The sequence below is a fragment of the Rhynchophorus ferrugineus genome, unplaced genomic scaffold (genome assembly GCF_030347505.1).
Source record: "Rhynchophorus ferrugineus isolate W39M unplaced genomic scaffold, kcgeb_rfMv2 rfM9, whole genome shotgun sequence".
Classification (NCBI taxonomy): Eukaryota; Metazoa; Arthropoda; class Insecta; order Coleoptera; family Curculionidae; genus Rhynchophorus; species Rhynchophorus ferrugineus.
The window spans coordinates 14,102,978-14,124,437 of record NW_027472588.1 but is presented as its reverse complement, the minus strand read 5'-3'; the positions used below and the strand labels follow the sequence as shown (position 1 = coordinate 14,124,437).

The window sequence follows — 21,460 nt, the reverse complement described above, 5'->3', positions numbered from 1 at the left end:
ATTTCCTAGGCTAAATGTGGACTAATTGTTGCATTCCAATCGAATAATTTTTTAGCATTTTTAACACTTCTAGAAAAATATACAATTTTAAAATCTGATTTAAGAACCTGAATTGAATGTGTTACAGAAGAAAGCTTAAAGAAGAATTTAAAAAAAATACGTGTTGACTCTACTGTGCTTTAGAGAAACGAAGGTTGGTAGAGCTTGGAGAAGCCGTACATATTTACAATTTTTTTCGTTGATTTTTAAGCTATGTTTCTCCAAATATATGGCCAGGAACGCTCTAAACTTCAGTTTGTAATAGCGAATATAATATAGGTTGAGAAGTTTGTCTCATCATATAGAACACCATATCTCCTCCTAAATCTTTCAGACTACAAATTAATTCAACCAACCGTTATGCATCATCACATAACTAATGGAGCCTTTGTAAGGCGTTTGAAGAAGTTTAATAATTTTTAGAGAGACATTTTCAGCTTCCAAAGCAGCCAAAAGCTTACAGCCGATAGTAGAATGAAAAATCAGTAAAAAACCTAACGGAGTAAACAACTTTTATTCTTTTTACACAAGCGCTATTTGATGTAAAGTTGCTTTTCGGATAGTCTTTTCGCGTCTCATATATATATATATATATATATATATATATATATATATGTATATATATATATATATATGTATATATATAATCTTCATGGACATAAAACACTTGTATAAGATACTTGATGTGCGTTATACCATTTAAAATAAATATATTTTTTTGTTCATTCTTGATTCGATACATGAGTCAAAATAAGATAACTAAGTGATATTTGTTTGTTTGGTTCATAATACTGATATGGCCACACTTTTTGGCGATTTAATTTTGATTCACGGTTACGCTTAAAGAAAAATCTTTGTTTACCCATTTTTCCATTAATAACGGATAATAAACAAAAACATTATTGACATCTGCTATGTAACATTCTCATATTGTTACACAAAATAATAATTTTCTGATATTTTTTAGACAGAATGTAAATAAAATGTAAAAAGACACTTTAAGCTACTACCGTCATAACATGGCTAAAATTCAATAGAGACAAATTTTCCTGTCATATATTGATATTTAACTGAATTTATCCATAAATGAATGGAGATTTCCATTTTCGTATTGTGAGTAATGGTGTCTGCCAGTATCAGTTTGTAAAGCATATATCACAATGGAATAAGAAATAGAACTTTATCGTTTCCTTGCGTCTTTCCACATCATTTTAAAATCAAATAATACTGCAAATCTATTCAATCAATTCTCGCGTGATTATACTAAAACTAATTGAATTCTTGTTAAAACTACCGACATATTCTTGTTAAATAATGAAAGTGCATGATTTTATTTATTTACCTGATTTCTTCATCGATCACTGGAGTTATTGAACCGGATCTCGTTCCGTATTGGCTGTAATAAGGATCTTCGTATCGGGAGCCTCTTTCTGGAGAGGACATATATCCATCTAAATAAATAATCGATTAATATTACTACGACGTCTTAACTATCTTAATTAAATTGTTTTATGATAGTAATTGGTAGAAAACGCATCAACTAAAAATTTACTTAACTGTTAATTCTGAATGTTGTAAAACATTAAACATTCTTATTTTAATTTAACGAATACCTTTGAATTCTAATGTGATTTCTAAAGACAATAAATTCTGATATCGTCGAATCTATCTTTAACATTATTTCATTCAGTCCTACAAATTCTACGGGTACCATTTTACAATTAAAAAATGTCTGATGATCATTTCGTGATATATTATTCACTTCTCATTTACCGGCGACCATTTTCGTCTCCTTACAAACGGTAGCCTGTATATGTTATTATGGACGAACTCTACTTGGCAGTTCGTTGTCCAGTTTCTTCTTACGATATAATAAGTTCGAATTAACGTAGCAAATATAATGAATTATTATAACGAATCATTTTTAACCACTATAGTAGTACAAATATGTTAATACGACTGAATTAGACATTTTGCAAGTGAGAATGGCTACAGTTTAAAGTAAACATTTCGTTATTACAAAACTATGGTTATTGCCACATATATTAAAATTAATTTTACTATTCCTGTAATTAAAATAAATCACATATTGTTGATTATTTATTAACATTAAATAGTATCAAATAAACTTAACTATTATAGTTTGGAGGAAAGGTTAATTTGGGTTATTCATATATTTCAAAACGAATTGATTTATGCAAAATTCAAAATACAAAATATGCCGTTTTGATCCATGATCTTATGTCACTTTTTTGGCGAGAACCATAATTTTCTTGCTGTAAAACTTCTGGGATATATGGAGAGGTTCATCTTTAATAAAAAAACATTTAGGAAACAAAACGAGTAAATTAATTCTGACGTTACACTCCTTAAAAAACCAAAATATGACGAAAAGGACCTTTTGGGATCTTCATTTCTTTCTCCTTCTTAAATCTAAAAGAATAACTTTTAAACGTGCTATGTGATGGTTTAATTTTTTGGCGAGAACCATAATGTTCTTGCTGTAAAACTTCTGGGATATATGGAGAGGTTCATCTTTAATAACGAACATTTAGGAAACAAAACGAATAAATCAATTCTGATGTTACACTCATTAAAAAACCAAAATATATCAAAAAGCACCTTTGCAATCTCTATTTCTTTCTTCTTCTTAAATCTAGAATAAGAAATTTTAAACGTGCTATATGATACTTTCATTGAATGGATATTATTTGAGTTATGTTATCTTAAATCAATCAATTAGGAAAAATGTGCAACTCTTGTACATAAAGATCAATAAAGTACAAACGTGGATTTCAATTCTAAAGTACTAAAAATATAATTTAAATAAAAACAAGCCAATAAAATTATTAAATAATAACATATTTTACATGATAAGTGACTAAAAACCTACGACAGCTTCAAATAGGTCTTATAACTGTCCATTCAAATACTAGCATGCAAATTTTTAGTTGATACGCCATTTTGATTAGTATTTACAGTGATGACAAATAGTGGTGCCTCTTTTTTGAGGATCTACTTCTACATCTACTAACTACGGTGTTGGGGAGTGGGGAGCATACATGTTTTGAGGATAATGAGTACCTATAGTAACTGTCTCGTAAACTCAAACACTTGATTCACAAGATTTAGACAAAAGCTAAAAACAACACAACACATCAAAACAACAGTTACCAAAAGCACTAAAAACTTGTTAAAAAACCGTGTCAAAAATGTTATTAGCAAAAAAATCACATGACAAATAAAGAACTATACTCAATCAGTGGATGAAGTTTAAAAATTAATTTCAAGAAAACATTGTAGATTTATTTTGTATTTAAAGGAAATTTGATGAAATTTGAGTGATAGAATTTTTAATTTGAATCTAATTAATTATTTTATTTATCATCTATAATTTGACAATATTTTTGGCGTATATTCATTACAACTACGTAATTAGCTCCATTTTTTGAGAGCAGATAATCAGTAATAAAAGTTAAGAATAGAATAAGAAATATATCGAAAGTATATTATAGCCTGATGTTGGAAATAATTTTCTACAATTTATAAACATTACTAATAGATTTATTTATCACTATAAAAAATACATATTTCTATAAAATAATTCAAATATTCATATTATAATTATCAAGAAAATGTTAGGAATCTGACCAGGTATAGTCCCTTAATTAGGTGCGTCATACGGACAAAATAACACCGTCACAACGAACGTGATACAAACATTCTAGCAAACAGAATGTTCAAAAATCAAAAACAAAAATACGAAAGTCAATTTCGCTGCGAATTTTTCAACAAAAATGATAAAGAATGTCACATTTCTGTTAAGTTATTTGGGCTGTTGTTATTTGTATGGTTAGGCTCGGGAGACTGGAGGAAAATTCGATTTATTTCGCTTTTAAAAGGATGAATATGAGCGTAAACCGTATTCTCTGACAAACATGTTGTCATAAAATATGTTGTAACTCGGTATCTGGCTCGGAACAACAATGAATGAAGTTAATGATAATGAAATGATTCTACAGCAAATATAACCACCGAACATGTACTATTAAGATTTAATTGATGTGCGTATACAGTTAGTATTTGCTGTAAAGCATTTCATTGTTTTCCATTAGATATCGATTATTGTACAGAGCCAGAAAATTTATATGATCGAGCAAAAAGTAATTGCCTTGCCACAAGAAATATGGGTTTATTTTCAACATTATAGTTAATGATGGTTGATTTTATTTGGAGAAAATTAATGTTATAACATATATAGGGTAGGCCATTTGTTGGTTTATTTACACACAAGCACAAGCCATCATCGACGATATGGAAAGAAATGCAAACATCGTCATATATTTAAGTATAAAGATGAATCGCTCCGTCTTTGCTGCGCATCAGGAAAAGTTTCATTTCTATTATTAAAAATGCCACCAGAACCATTGAAAACTCTAAGAGTTGGACCCACATCTCAATTGAAATTATGTTGCAAAATTCGTTAATTCGATACTTGCTTGACATGACATCTTGTGGAGCAACAAAACTCATTTAGAATGAGAATGGTTCTAATTTTGAATCAACTTCAACATTCAGGACCAACTGTACCATCAAATGGCTCTTTGTTTTCAATACCTGATGACCAAGAAATCTAGTAACAGGTTCAATATATACATTATATTATTTTTATGTTTTTCTTTTGTACAAGTAATCTTTGTATAAAATGCGATCAAGATAATATATTTTGCAATTTTATCAATACGTTATTGATATGTTGATATTGTGCTATCATCAGTAACGTAGACGGAAAAACTGATATTGACAATATCGTTACCATCGGTATTATTCCATATCATACAGTCTATCCAATAAAACTGCCAATTTACGCAATAAAAATTTATGACGTCACACATCACAATGTTTGCAATAATTCCAGGTACTAAATAATGTTTTCAACCTTCAAACAGACAGTAATAAATAAGTTATGAATGTTACTATGTTATTAGAGTCAGTAATAAAAAGTTGATATATTATTTTAAGTCAGTTAGTGTTCTTTTAAACAATTTATATTATTTTACAATTTTTATTCTTTATACAAAAGGAATAAAAGAAAAATGTCGAGGTATTTTAAAATAGAAACTGTTTTATTTGAATTCTCGGCGTAGCAATTACAATTTGATCGATCGATTAGGTCAGGAGACAGCATTGCAGCTGGAGTTGTGAGTAGACGCGGTGGTCAGAACCCACCTGGTACATAAAGGGGGTTGGCGGGCCTTTGGAAAGGGGCGAATCGGTCCGGCGGTCGGGGTGGGCCTTCGTTGGAGTTGCGGCTCCCTGCGTTGCTATAAGAGCGTTGAGGTTTTGGAGGAGCACCTTTTAAAACGCCAGAAACGGTTAATCTCAACCATTCTTGTTCTGTGTAGGGCGTTTAGTTCTTCATTTGTTTATTTAATATTACAGAAATTTTAATAATATTATTTAATCAACAAATAGTACTGTAATAAAAAATGACAGTGTCTTGATATTTACATGAGAGTTCCTTAATATTTTAAATAAATAGAAAATAATTGCTAATACCTATATCGGAGAGCCTTAAGAATGTTTAATTAATTTATGTGAATTATGTTAGTCAACGCTTATTCAAAATCTGGCTAAAGTGTAACGTAAAAGATAATATTTAAAAAGCGGGAATCAATAAAAACTAAGTAGTGCTGAGTAAGATCAGTTGAAGCTACTGATGGAGATATCGAAGGATAAGAGTGCCAAATATTCATAAATTAAAAATTCTACATTTTAATTAAATTATTATTCAATAATAGTTTAATTAAATTACAATGCTATAATTTAAGGTTGATATAATTAATTGAATGTATAATAATTATATACGATATTAATAATGGAATATTACAGGTTTATCTCTTGAAGAGTTTTCTTAGGAATATATAAGGAATTTAATGTTATATATTAAAATAATAGGCTTATAAATTAGTATTAAAGGACTTTTTTAAATTTGAAGCTTCAAAATATCAAAATATTGTCCATCGATAGCCGCTAATTTTTTCTAACTTTCAGGCAATTGAGGTTGAGTCCATCTCGTAAGAACGAGGTATTTTTAAGGCTATCCACGAATCGACCTATTTTGTGGTATCTTCAAGTGATTCGCTGGGCATACAGATCACGTTCCATATGTTGGAACAAGTAGTGAGAGCAAGGTCTGGAGAATACGGGGGGTGGAGTAGTACACAATGCTTGACACAAACGCACCAATTGTAGTCGATTGGTTTAGTTACGATTTAGTAGCTCATAATGTATAACACCAAGCTGATACTCCCAAATATAGATCATATATTTGGTGTTGCTGTTGATGGTGATGCATGCACCAGATGGTTTTCATGAATATTATCGCAACGGATCCACTTTTCATTACCAGTAATAGTACGATGCACAAAACCTTTCCGGTTTTGTCTTTAAAGCAGCATTTCACACATGACCAAACACCTTTCAATGTTTATTGACTTCAATTAATGTGACGCAAAATATATAAACTTTAAATCATTTCTATGTTCTTCAAGCGATTGGAAATTGTTTCTTGTGCTACTTCCAACAATTCTGCATATTCTTTATTCTTCATTACATGAACTATCATCGAGGAATGCCTTCAAATCTGGCTGTCCAGAACTCTCTTTGCTTTCGGCACCAAAATCACTACTTTTAGAACTATGAAACAAGTATTTACAGGTTAAAATCGATGGATCATGTTTGCCATAAACTTCACGCACGCCTTTTTCTTCAGATTGAAGTAAAAAAAGTAAAACTTCCCGCAAGTGCGCTTTACTCAGTACAAATTCAGACATTCTTAATGCACTGAAAAACATTTTTTTCACATTTCGACGAAATGGCACATACTGAAAAGTGAAAGTGAAGAAGTGAAGTCAGTGAATCTTCAACATGAAGTTGGTTACAAATGTACCCGATGCGATTTAATACAAAGTAATAAACATATGCTGTAAATCCTTTAAAATTAATTTATTGGCTTAATTATGGTAAGTAAATAAAGAGTATCGTTTCCTTGAAAGAAGTAGTTAATTATTCGTTTATTTAAATATTGAAAAGATAATAGTTTCATAACTACGAATAATATAAGTGCAGTTTTAATATAAAACAACAAAACTTGATGAATTGATGAAACTTCTATTGAATTGATTATAAAGCTGCAAAATGAAGTTTCTTGTAATTTGTAGTAGCGCTAAAAGACGAGGGAAACAGTTAATTAAAGCAATAAGCTTGTCGTGTTAATTAGAGATCTGAGAAGGAAATTTACTGAATGTGAACATATATATTATTATGTATATAATATCTTTTATGTTATATATTTCTATTATATATACATATTATATATATTATGTACAAAATACATTATTATTAGGATGACAAAAAAGTAAATTTTCAATTATTACTTATTAATATGATAAATACGTAAAATCACAAACAGTTTATGGCACAGTCTTAGTTTTTAAAAGAGATTACATCCAAAAGGAAGTATAGTGCTAGCAGAAGTTCATTGCTTAGCTTAATCTAGAGCAAAAAGTGGATATTTTGTCCTATTCTAAAATCTAAATATATATATATATATATATATATATATATATATATATATATATATATATATATATATATATATACAGATATAAAAATATGTTAATGTTAATTATTTGAAAAGACTGTCGGCATATACCAATGCACTTGAAAATCAAGCTAAATCTGAGTGGATAGCAACTGGTGGCAGGCCTATATTGAGGCAAAAGATAAATCGTTCTACAAAAGTGGTATTGAAATGTTAGAGCGGCGCTGGATTGATTGTGTGGCTGTTGATGGTAATTACATTAAAGAATAGAGCCAATTTTGAAAAAAAAGGGTTTTCTTTGTTACGCCCGGGACTTTCCAGTCCATGTATTACCTAGCGCTCATTGAACAGGTCGAACACTAAGAAAACTAAAAATAATATTAATCGAATAAAGTTCTATTAAATAATTTATAATTTATAATTATAATTCTTCTAAGAGACCAAATAAAATAATTTATTCAATATTTCAATTAAATTGTTCTGTATTATATATCTAGTCTTGCTGTAATTGTGGATAACTTACTTTTAAATGATATTGTTTTTATCCAGTTCAACAATTTTCAGCAATTTGGTCATCTTCATGACGGCATATTTTGAATTAATTCATCTTCTTTCTGTCTTTAGTATAAATGAGAAAGTAAAATCTATAGCAAGTTATATTACTTTACGTGAACTAAAAATAATTTTAGATAATTTACAAAATCGGTTTACATAAAAGAGAGACTACTTTCTTGCCAATCTAATAAATTAAATGTTAATTTTACATCACGCGAAGAAGTGGTATTTAATATTTGAATACTTTTGACACTCAAATAGCCTTCAACATCAAAACAGTATGAATTGAGGTAATTAGGATAGCGCCGATTTTACGTAATCGATTACCTAAACTGAAACCTCATTACAAAATTAATTGGGATCGCTCGTTTTAATGCGTTCGTTTGACATACGTCGTCATAGCCCATCCCAAGCGTAACAAACATTCTAATATCGATCCAAATGTACGAATTTCGCCATATCGAACCCAATAATGCTTTCGGTGCTATTTCACAAACTCTTTTCTCGAATGAAAAATACGTGTCTCGTAGTTCAATATCCGCAAAGTATGTTTCTCTGGTGCTCGTCGTCATATATTTTCGTGTGGATCGCGTGCTAGGGAACGACTTCGATTTTCCAGCGGATAATATTAAAACAAATACGTCCCAAACTAAAAACAGGAAAAAGCAGCATTCCTACATTATCTTCGAGGAGTTATACTATGCAACCGTTCGGAATTAAATTGTCGTGTTCGTCGTGGAATTTTCAACGATATGTTAATGGAAAACCGTATCGTTGTTTTTTTTGTTATAAGTATTTCAAATTATGAACGTAATGCGCGAGTTTTAAGATATTATTTTGGTTTATTGAATCTAGAAGAAATTATTTCAGCTTTTCGGAGGAAATTTATGATATATTCTTAAACATATTAATTAGAGAGTTTAGGAGGCTTGAATATACTTTGAATTTGAATTGGTTCTTTTTAGAAAAGAAGACTTTAGAAAAAAAGTCCTAATTGATAAGTTTGAGTTTAAAGTGCGATAAATCTTATAGTATTTTGTTCAATAAAGCGATTTTGTCGCAAGTTTAACATATAAGCCCATAAAATATTTTAGAAGACAGCTTGAAACATTTGCTCAGTTAAAAGTTATTGTGCTTTAAAAATGAACATTATCGAATTCTATTTTCATTGATTTTTTTTTGCTTTTGGGAAGAGATATAGTGTAGGCTTATTAAAAAGTATGTGGGGTTTATGGTGTTGAAGTGTCATAGTTAGTTATCTCGTTTTAGTTCTAAAAATCTTGATGTTAACGAATTTTGATTTACCAATTATTGGATATATATATATTGGTCAACCAAGTATCAAATTTAAATTTGGTCACTGTTATAGACATTGTAGATTCTAAATATCGAATATATATATATATATATATATATTTGTGAGTCGCTCATTACGAATGATGGAGAGTCAATCCTGTATGACAATAATGTACGAAGAAGATCGTGATCGAAGCCTAAAGATGCTTCGTAAAGGGTTACAAAATTTAATTTATTAAACCATTAATATTTAATTATTAATAATATTAATTATATTTAATTATGTTTCAATTCGACATCATTTATGGGCCAGCTTTCAATTGATTCATGCCAGTATTTCATGTCATTTCAATTGTAAGTTTATAACCACTGTTCTTATTTCTTATTTTCGAAAACAAAATGTTCATTTTAAGGACAACAAATAGAATAGAATTTTGTGCTGATTATGCGCTGATTATTGTGCTGATATGTAAAGGTAATATAGTGGTATGATAAGCGTTACATTAAATTTAAACGCAGTAATATAGACATCGATGATACTGAGCGCTCTGGTTGTCCAAAATTTCTAACAAAATAGTTTGTACAACCTGTAAACTGAAGTTGCATGTTTCAGCTGATATCCCAAACATCAGCAGGTATAATTTTACTCCAAAAGTTCTCAAGTCTCAAGAAGTAGGTGCCATTTTTGGTCAGCTGGTTAAAAACAATAATAGGTTGATGACACACCAGAATCAAACAGTACTCAGCTGAGTTGTTGTTGTTGGAATTTGAAGGAATGTTACTCTTGAATTGAATCATTCCTGAAACTGTATGTTATTGAATAAAATTAAATTATCAAGAAAAAAAATTTCTCTTAGACCGGATAATTACTAAATATATACTGCACTGTTACTTTATAGTAAAAAACGATCACTGCAATTCATAATGTTTCTACGGAAATGCTTAGAGGAGAAGCTTTCATGGACCCTGTATTTGTTTTGGATTAACCGAATAATTTTTGGATGAAACTATTGATAAAGAAAGTGATATTTGATGAAAAGATATTTTTTATTTAATAAAAAACGACTTTTCTTGATAAAAGACTAAAAAATAAATAAGACCTTAGACAGACCGTGAAGGGCCGCTAATATCACCTTAACTCATATTAGAAACCGTATAATAGCAGGTTACACTCCTGATTTGCTGAGGACAATTAATCAAAATGGCATATTAAAATACCTATGTTTCGGGATTGATTCGAATTATCAGTCACATTAATACCAATTCTTGGACCACTGCGCTACTACTTAATTTGTTATTATGATTTGCTTCAACTGTATTCTTAGAGGAAATTTATTTTAAATCATTCATTTCAATCAATGGGAAAAATCATTTTGGTATTTTCAAAGTGATTTTATTCTACATTTTAAATGTTAATTATATCTCCTTTTAATTGATGGCCCTTTGCCTCTTTAGAAGTCAGCTTTATACTAAAGCAGCAGAGAGTAGTAAAGTGGTAGTTAGAGAGTCCAAATTTTCGACAAAATATTCAATTACAATATCACCAAACGTTTACCTTGGCGTTACTGGGTATTTTATAGTCGTTGAAGCTTTTTCGGCCTCGATCACAAAACTTTTATTATCGTAATTAAGTCACCTTTCATTTTAATTATTAGTTTCAAAATAGCTCAATTTCGTTTCGTTTTAACAAATTTACAAATGCAAACATGGTATGTAAATTTGCGTAGAATCCGAATGTCCATGAACTTTTCATACCAATTTTAAGCTTGTCTTTAACATCAAAATATTCAGAACAAAAAGGATCAAGCCAACTCGGATATTGACATTTACTTCAGCACTGAACATAAACCACTCTTAAATATCACAAACTTTTGGAAAAAAATTTGTTTTTTATGATGAATGTTGAAAATGAACAATGGAATTTCCATTTTCAAAGCCCAAAATCTTTTGACTGGATAAAATGATGTATGTTCGCTCTATACCTATTATATTAAATAGAATATTAGTTTAAAAACCATCTATTAAAAAAAAACGACATTACTTCTTTCTCAATTTTATCTCATGCATTTTCAAAATATATTCCATATAAGAGGAAAAAGTCTCGACAACCTCCAGAAACTTTAGCGATCGAACAACTGAAACTAAATAAAAAACTGTCTATTGATCCAGTTTTCCATTAATCTTGAAAAATAAGTCAAAACAAACGCTTACATAGTATTGCTCCTGATTAACTTCATGCTTGATAGTAACTCGCCATTCCGCATTCGAATAACAAAAGATGTCGTGAAATTCCAGAAATTATTCGGAGTTCGCAACCAGCCATGTTTTGGAACTTTATCAAACTTTCGTCCAAGTAACGGCCGTTTTAAACGGCTGACGAAATATGCGCCAGAAAAGCTCGACGGAATAATTTCGGATAAGTATTAGGTACACAAAATAATTTTACTGCATTTTTGTGACTCCTTTATTAACATAAAACAGAGTTTTTTTAGTTTTCGTACTTGTTTTTTGATATAGAACTATTGATTACTTTTTATTTGATGATGATGACTTTAATTTGATGATCTCATTGGTTACGATAATTATATATTCCAATGTTATGATTTCATAATTATTTTAAAAGCAATTTATTAAATATTCAGAAGTATTTTAATGATTGGGAAAAAGTTCTGTTTAACAAATGTCCTTTTCTTTTTCTATAATAGTTGATTAAATTAATTATTGATTGTTAATTCCTGTAGCTTCAAAATTTCAGTAGAAACTTTGTTGTTCGGTGTTTAATGTTTCAGTTGGGGATTAGGAGGAAATACTTAACTAATACCTAAGGTAATTAAATAATGGATCGGCGAGAAAAGCAAACTTTAGTTTATAGATAGATATTTCTAACTAATATAAATCTTTGCAAGTTTGATTTAGAAAGAACAAATGAAAAAAAAAAAAAAAGAAAAGCGCGGATATCCTTTGTATTCTATTACCTTATTATTCATCAACGTATTTACACACGCATATGTTGATTCATTTTTGAAATGTGTGATATTCCGATATTGGCAACTCTATAGGGCTTGCCATTAGTTATAATTATTTTAAAAAGTTCTAATTTAGATTATAAAACAATATTTTCAAATGAAGCTCTAGGCTGTTGGCTTGACACAGAGAAAGTATTTCAATTAGCAAAAATGTAATGATTTACTTTGTTCAGGATGATTCCTGTATTTGCTGAATGTTAATCAAAAGGAAATGCAACAATATTTGTTTAGTGATTTATCACCATCAATGAGAAAAGGGTCTACCATTATGGGCCAGGTACAAAGCCGCAGTTGAAACATTGAGTGGTACTCCAACATTCGCAATTAGCTGGATGACAAAATTCACGAGAAGAGGACTGATTTGGAAAACCCATTTTTTTCCAGGAAAAGAAAACACAAGGGAGGTTCAAGTACGATTTTCTAGGCCATCCTCTCTATTCTCCTGATCTGACACGCTTAGGCCTCCGCTGTTTCTAAACTTGAAGAAATTCATGTAATGACGAAGTTGCCAGAGCTGTAAATTATTTTCATAAACCGTCACTTCTGCGAAGGACTACTGATGTTGGAGAAACGCCAGATAAAGTTTGTTGAATTTAACGTGATTAAGTTAAGAAATTAAACAACAAAAATAAGTAGAAAATCACAGTCTCTAAACTGCCAGGCTGAGAACTTTTGACCTTACCTTCTTTGCTCTTTTACAACTTGAATAAACGATTTGAGTAATTGAACCCCTTCAGAATTTAACTGCACATAAGTGAAGTGAAGATAATGAATGTTACAACGGCATTAGAAATATTGGTAAGTGGTAATTGTGGATCAGCTACTGACAGTAATGTTAGACAGAAGTGATATGAAGAAAATAAAAGAGAAAAAGGTATATAAAACTGTAAAGCGTAGCATAAAAATACTTCAAATACTACGGGTTCGACTTATACCACTGTTATATGTAAATATTATCGACCACTCAGATTTTGCTAAACAGGGTGGATATTTTGCGGAATGAATATGGTTGATTTTCAGTTCCATTGTCTGTCTAAGAGATTAAATGTAAGAAATGTGAAAACTTTCAGAGAATGGGTGAATGATGTAATGCAAAAGTCTGCAATTCTTATCGAAATAAACTCATAGAGTGTCTAAATAGTTTCCAACGGGTTACGATTCCAACAATATTCCTGTACCAAAATATTTCGAATTGCTTTAATGATGGTGGAAATGAAAATCTACTCCTTACTCCCTTCAAGACGTTCCATAATGGTTCATTTATGTTGAGCTCTGACAATTAAGCTATGTTTGATGATATTCTCAAAGTATTCATATCAAGACTGAACCCGTTTGATGTTAATTTTAATCGTCGTAGAACATAGCGTATAATACACCGAAATATAAATTACAAGACCTGTGACATTATTTACACGGAAACAGTATTGCTAATATACAAAATGTACTATGTTGTATATTATTTTGTCTATCCCTTGTACATTGGGCCTTATTTGAAGCTGATCACTAAATAATAACTTAAACTAAAGACATAATCTATCATCGTATTACATTTTTCATAAAACCAAACTATTGAATGTTGCAGTTATTATTATTTAATACTCATTTAATACTCATCGCATATGAATTATTATAAAAAGATCTTCGGATAAATTCATATTAATTATTTTGTGTACCTAATCGTATTTATTTTCGTTTACTTTCGAATTTCGTTTACTTTATCTCAGACGGTGAACAATACGAACAAAATAATGAAAATGGCCGTGTGTTGGTAATTGAACGATGGTGCAACTTAAATGACTAACCTGTTGGGAGCGGTTTCATTCGTTCGGCGGGAAGACTGGACACGGCAGGAGAGTATGTTCGCAGGAAAGGTGCCCCTCGAGGCAGATTCGAAGTCGATCCCATATAGTAGGGAGCTGCTTTGTTGGAAACCTGAAAAAGAAAATAGAAAATATAGGATTGTACTTTATTTATATAAATAAAACAGGATTATCTCTCTGTCTATCTGTCTACTTATCGATATATCTATAAAACCTGAAATAACTTGTTTTTTCGAACAAAATACTTTGTCAATATTATTTATTCTTTGTATATTTAACCATTTTTCAAAGAAAACACCGGGCTATTATTTAATAATCTGAGATGAGTGATCTTAAGTGCTGATTAGAGCTGAGCATTGGTGAGAGTAAATTGTTAAATTTATTAACTTGATTAATGTGGCATTTGGACTGAAATATCTCCAATATGTTTACTAACATGAGCTGGAGATATTCCAACATTAAGAAAACTACCAAATAACGCAAATTCCTACAGATCTATTTTAGTGCTACCGGTAATATATGAAGTGAAAACATTAAAATTAATTATAGAAAGAAAATATATATAAAACCTCAGTTCTGCTGTTTATTGACCCATAAGTTTGGGTTTATGAACAAACACTCGACAATTGACCAGGTGCATCGAATCACGGACGATATTGAAACAGCTTATGAAGAGAAAAGATTCTCAGCTCTATTCTGAGATATAATACAAGATTTCAATACATTTTGGTGTGCGAGACTTTTCTCTATACTTCATAAAATGTAACTCCAAATCTTAAATTAGTATATATTAACCAGCAAGTTTAGAGTTGAACAAGAGGAAGTTTACTCCATAACAATAGAGGGTAAAGCGGTTGGATCACAAGGAAGCATGCAAATGGAAAGTACTGATCTCTTACATTCATATATCTCAACCATAAGGTTTTGAGTTAAGCAAAAGGAAGCCCATTTTATAATAAAAGAAGCTGTACCGCACGGAAGTGTGTAAGTAGAAAGCAATTTGAAAATATTAACCATGGCTACGTTTTACAGATGATACTGCGATATTTATTGTTACAGACAATAGCGAAGGAGCAGCAATACAATTGCAAAAGCCGAGTAAGAATATAAAAGCTGGAACCAGACATAGAGTATAAAAAAAGTCTAAAGAGGTAGACAAAATAACATATGAGTAAAAAGTAAACAGGAATAATTTTACAAAGCACTAAACAACGATCAAACACCTGAAAAATTATATAATTCGGGCATTCGTATATTTGGAAAAGGCATTTGATAGAGTAAGAAGAAGAACAAAGAGGAGTAAGTGATAAAATTATGTGAGTAATTCAAGATATATATAAAACAAATAAAAATACTCTAATTACAGATATTAATAAAACCAAACAGCGACATAACTCTATCAGAACTAAGAAAAAATTGAAATAGCGGAAGGAGATTTTGCTTTTAATAAGTTGAGACCATCTACATAAAACCCTAAGCCGATGGAAAAGTGCGCGGAAGAATATATAACGATAAAGAAATAAATGCCTAAATTGAAGAAGTCGGAATAGAACAAGTAAATTCATTTACATATCTGCGAATATTTCTATTCCTAGGTCATTCAACAGGTCAATTGAAAGGTCCCCGGCGTGACACATAGGTGGCGCTACTAGAATTAAATCCATATGTTTTTTAGTTAGACCTAATTCTCAAAAGATGCGTGTATACATTTGACAGCTGTCGGATCATTGGTTTGTGAATTAGACCATTTTGAATGAAGCAAGTTTTGATATTGTAAATAAAATGGATAAAAAGGAATTTTGTGTGTTGATAAAATATTGATTTTTGAAAGGAAAAAATACAGTTGAAGCAGAAACTTGGCTTGATGCCGAGTTTCCGGACATTGCCCCAGGAAAATGAACCATCAAGGATTGGTATGCTAAGTTTAGACGTGGTGAAATGAGCACCGAAGACGATGAACGCAATGAACGCCCAAAAGAGGTTGCTTTCGACGAAAACATTTAAAAAATCCACAAAATGATTTTGAATGACCGTAAATTAAAATTAAACGTAATAGCAGATACTTTATAAATATCAACTGAACGTGTACATCATATTATTCACGAATATTTGGGTATGCAAAAGCTCTGTGCAAGGTGGGCACCCTTTGGACCAAAAGTAACGACGATTTGATGATTCGGAGCAGCGTTTGAAGATGATCAAGCATAATAAACCCGAGCTTTTGCGTCGATATGTGACAATATATGAAGCATGCCTCCATCATTTCACTTCGAAGCCCAATTGACAGTCATCCGAGTCGAATGGATAATATGAACCCGCTCCAAAGCGTGGGAAAACGCAACAGTCGGCTGGCAAGATTATGGCGTCTGCATTTTGGGATGCGCAGGGAATAATTTTCATTGACTACCTTTAAAAAGCAAGGACCATTAACAGCGACTATTACATAGCGTTATTGGACCGTGTGAAGGACGAAAAACGGCCGCATCTTAAGAAAAAGAAAGTGCTGCTTTACCAAGACAATGCACCGTGTCACAAGTCAGTGAAAACGATGGGAAAAATCGATGAATTTGGTTCGAATTGCAGATCTGCCCCCTACTGACTATAAGGCCTATTTTAAAGCAAAGGACAAATCGTACTACAAACATGGTATCGAAAAGTTGGAGGGTCGCTATAATCAGTGTATCATCCTTGAAGGGAATTATGTTGAATAAAAAAAAACAATTTTGCCAAAAAGATGTGTTTTACTTGTTGTGAAATTGTGACAAGAAACATGTACGTTTTGTACCTATTTTTAGCTTCAATTAAATCCATAACAACCAACAGATGGGATAACAAACTAAAACACGCATAAAATATATCCCTTATCTTAATTGATCTTTTCGCGATAAGGCGTCGCTTTTTCGTGGAAACCCATTTTCATAGCGCGAAAGGCCATAAGGCCATGTGAGCCATAGTATGAACGCGGATTATCCAATATATCCTTAGGATAAAAACGATTCGGTGATTATGTACGGGTTATTATATTTTACGATCTGGACGTTTGTGTAGTGGAAAATAAGGCTTATATTAGACATCATTTTAACCAGCTGTGATGTTTATGAATATTAAGATTTTCTTTTTGTGTCTCGGTGTAGTAAATTAATTTAATTATACTGTGGCGACCGCCACGACTCTTTAGGCCACCACTAATTCACCATCAACAACTACAAAGGTTGGCAACGCCGGTGGATTGGAACCATACAGTTCCAGGGTATAAAAGACCATCACGACGACGTCTCGCTCTCTTTTCTTATCACCGTCCCCCTGTAACAGTACCACTTCCACAGCTCTACCGTACTTCCTCTACTTAACCTAATATCCTTGTCAATGTAATGTAATGTCAATTCTCCCATCGACCACATGTATCAATCGTAAGTTAAAATAAACAACTTTGATTCGGTTCGTCCATCGATCGATGGACGAACCTAACCAGTGTTTTTAGTTCCCGTGCAAATTCCTCCCAAAAATAGTAGTGAGTGTTCTGACAAATAATCGCAGCGGCAGCCACACATTTCGACCGATTGACCGATTGACAATTCCATAGATAGACATTCTGATACAAGTTTACAGAATTTTTCAATTCAAGGTATATTTTATAATATGCGTTTACTTAAAAATCTTAATTATAGATTAGTTTATTACTACTCTTCTTTTGTACTTGAAACAATTCGCAGGGTGCAGAATAAATACATCGCTATCTATTCTGCAGGTTTCTTCAAATTTCCTGCATGTTTTCCAGTAACAATATTGCCTCTACATTGATAACTTTTAAAATACATTTGATTTTGAGATTATTGTGCAGTTCTTCGTTGGCTACGCACCCATAAGTATTGGTAATTAATTAAACAACATTGCTTTGGCATCGTTGGATTACTAGTGTGTTAGATGACTTAGTTCAATCCTATATTTCCGTTCTATAAGTCCGAATAGGTTTTAATATTGGCTAACAAATCGATCTCTTTGATTTTAGACTAACTAGTACAGTTGTTTAACCTTGAATCTGATATGTTGGGATTTTTGCTTAACATGTTTTTTCCAATTTAATTTACCATCGAAAGTCTTTGATTTGGAGATGGTTTTTAATGATTCTGCTTGATGAACTGGGTATTCTTCTGGACGCAACATAACATTAATATGGACCGTTTTAGAAAAGTAAGTTATCTTTTCCATTTTCTAAAACTCTAGAACGAGATATATCTTTTGCCATAATGGCCGTGTTGTCAGTAAATATTCCTGCTCTCTGTGTGGTCATGACACTATCCTCCAGTAGAGGTAGGTTTGAATGTTGAATTATAAAGATGTCAATTGGAAATAATGTTCATTTGCCATAATACAGATAGTAATTATTTCTTTCCATAATTTAGAATTGTTAAGTTGATATCTTCAGAAATACTATCAACATTATTTTAATTACAATTTAAGAAATGCGCAAAAAGGTTCTTTTTTGAATAATTAAGACCTTGATTAAACTACTCGATCCTTGTTAACATTAGTCAGCGTAGAGTGTCAGATGTAGATTAGTTACTAATAGATAGCAATATTTGATATATTTATGGTACAGTAAGCTAAGATGTTCATACAGATGGAACAACAGAACGAAAATCAATAGTGTATTTATATAATCCTGATTTGATATAAATCTTTTTGCTCTTCTCGCATTGTTTAATCCCTATTTCTTTGAAAATTCTTATCTGCATAGTTTTCGTGAACATTTTCCCGATAAGTGACCATATATTTATGAAGTGGTAGTGTCCGAATATACACTAGAATTATATATTTATAGCAAGCACTTATCAGAACAATGGCCGTTATAGCATTATAAACGGGTTAATGCGTTTTTTATCGACATGTCAGTTCTGTTCTATCTTCAAACGCAAATTGGTGCAAAATTTATAAGTTGTGCCGATATCAAAAAGCAGTTCTTAGAGATAATGACCATAATTAAAACAGGGATTTGACAACCTGCAAAAAACACAATTATATCATTGCCGCTCAAATAACTACAGATTCAGAGCAAAAAATACACAAAGGAACAAAGCAAAACCAAGAGTTTCATCCATTGATGATGCTGCGCAGGAATAGATTAATAGCGTTCAAGCTTAATACTTCTGATATTTCTAAACAGCTGGTGTAAATTGAGATAACAACAATTAATGTAATATTAATTTAATAGAATGAAAATAAAATCACAGTTTTAGCGTTTGTTCGAATATATGTTAAGCAATAATACTCTTTAAAGGATTCATAGTATCCTTTACTTAAAAAAAAAGAACTTTCTAACCATTATGCTATTTAGGAAACAACATGTTCATGAGTGTGTTAAATAATTTATTTAAAATCGGAATCACTTTTTTATATAACTTGATATCTCATTAATACATATTCATAGAGATTTCTACTTTTTTTATTTAAATATTTTAACAATATTAACATAACAGAAGTGGAATCGTGCGTAAATTATCAATCACAATCTATTATTTAACAGCAATTGACCAAGACCGACACTGTTCATTGTGAACGGTGGGTGTACGTAGTAAAAGTGACTTTTAACTTCACTTAAAAAATCATATTTCATAGACAACCTAACCCAGATATAGAGAGCTAACGGATACGAAACATTCTTTTTTTTTTCAATTGAGAAGTGTTAAAAGATTAATTAGTATACATATGCTGTCGAGCTTTTGACTGGGCAAAAAATATCCAATTACTTCACTCTTCACCAAATTGGAATATTGAATATCTTAGCGATGATGTTGCGTAGTAATGAAATACTTACTCGAAACTAATTAAATTATGAGGTTAATTGTACGGGTTTCTTTAAAAAGTAATATTGATGTTTCTTTATTATTAGAACATATATTCGACGAAAATTGATGATGTTATAATTAATAACACAATAATTTACCAACCAAAAATGTAGTTTATTAAAAGCGTTGTATGCTGGATCCATATGAAGTAATAGAGAGTTTTGAAAATAAATTTAATAAAATAAAAACTAAAGTATAAAAATAAAATTTAAAATTTAATTTGGCCTAATCTAATTACAATTTATTTTATATCTTAAGAAATATTGATAAAAAATAATATTTTATCTTAGTAAATAATAAAATACTAGATGTTCCTGACAATGCTGTGTGAAAAAACGTACTTAATTTAAATTAAACTTATTTACCTGGTTAATATTTATTTTCTCTAAACTGTATATTAGTTATTGGGTTATTATATTTTTAAGATCAGACTAATAACTGACAAGCTTTTCTTTACTCGGTAATACGTTTTCTTGCCTTAAAATAATTGTGTATAGTTCTGAATTTTCACCTTTTTGCAAGTTATATGAGATTATATGTTGGGTGTTGAATTCGCTAAAATATTTTGAAAAAATCTTACTTTAAATTTCTTTGACTTATTGTCTTGCTTTTTGCTCTTTCAATTCAATTTTTACATTTTCACTGTCAATCTTAGCGCATAGTTCTACAAATGATGATTATTAACTACAAAATAATATATGAAAATGTACTGGCTAATTGGAAGAAAATCACAATTATCAGTACATAATAAATTGCTATTATATAAGCAAATATTGAAACGTATATGGACATACGAAGTTCAATTATGGGGATGTTCTGCAAAGAGTAACATAAATAAAATACAAATTTTTCAGGACAAAGTCCTGAGAGCTACTGTGGGTGTACCCAAATACTATAGGACTGATTACCTACATCGAGACCTTCATATACCCACAGTCAGTCAAGAAATGAAGAGAATTGTAAGGGGGCATGAGGAAAGACTCCGTTCTCATACGAACATTGAAATAATGCAACTTTTGGATACCACCAGAACAGGACACAGACTTAAAAGAATCAAACCATCTGATATTGTGTAGTGTTGTGTAGTGAGGTGCATATATTAAAAAAATCAGCAGTGACATGTATAAACATTATTTCACCAAAGACTGAGACTGGGTCCTCTTAGTTTTATACTTAGATATAAGTTATCAAAAAGACAAATTGTTGGTTAGACGGAAACGACTAGTAACAATGTATTAATTAAATAATAATAAAAAATAATAATTAACTACA

At 30.8% G+C, this 21,460-nt stretch overlaps 1 protein-coding gene across 18 annotated transcripts in view; it reads right to left on the bottom strand.

The window, feature by feature from the left end:
- The window catches only part of LOC143202294 (coiled-coil domain-containing protein AGAP005037), a 526,529-nt gene that overhangs the window by 51,743 nt on the left and 453,326 nt on the right, over positions 1–21,460 (bottom strand). For 16 of the 18 annotated variants that reach the window (XM_076413731.1, XM_076413730.1, XM_076413745.1 and 13 more), the window contains 3 exons: positions 14,325–14,454; positions 5,269–5,394; positions 1,382–1,490 (listed from right to left, as the gene is read on the bottom strand). In XM_076413731.1, the coding sequence (XP_076269846.1) occupies positions 1,382–1,490; positions 5,269–5,394; positions 14,325–14,454 (365 nt within the window). The remainder of the gene's footprint in view (positions 1–1,381; positions 1,491–5,268; positions 5,395–14,324; positions 14,455–21,460) is intronic. The other 2 variants (XM_076413747.1, XM_076413738.1) reach the window with 1 other exon arrangement.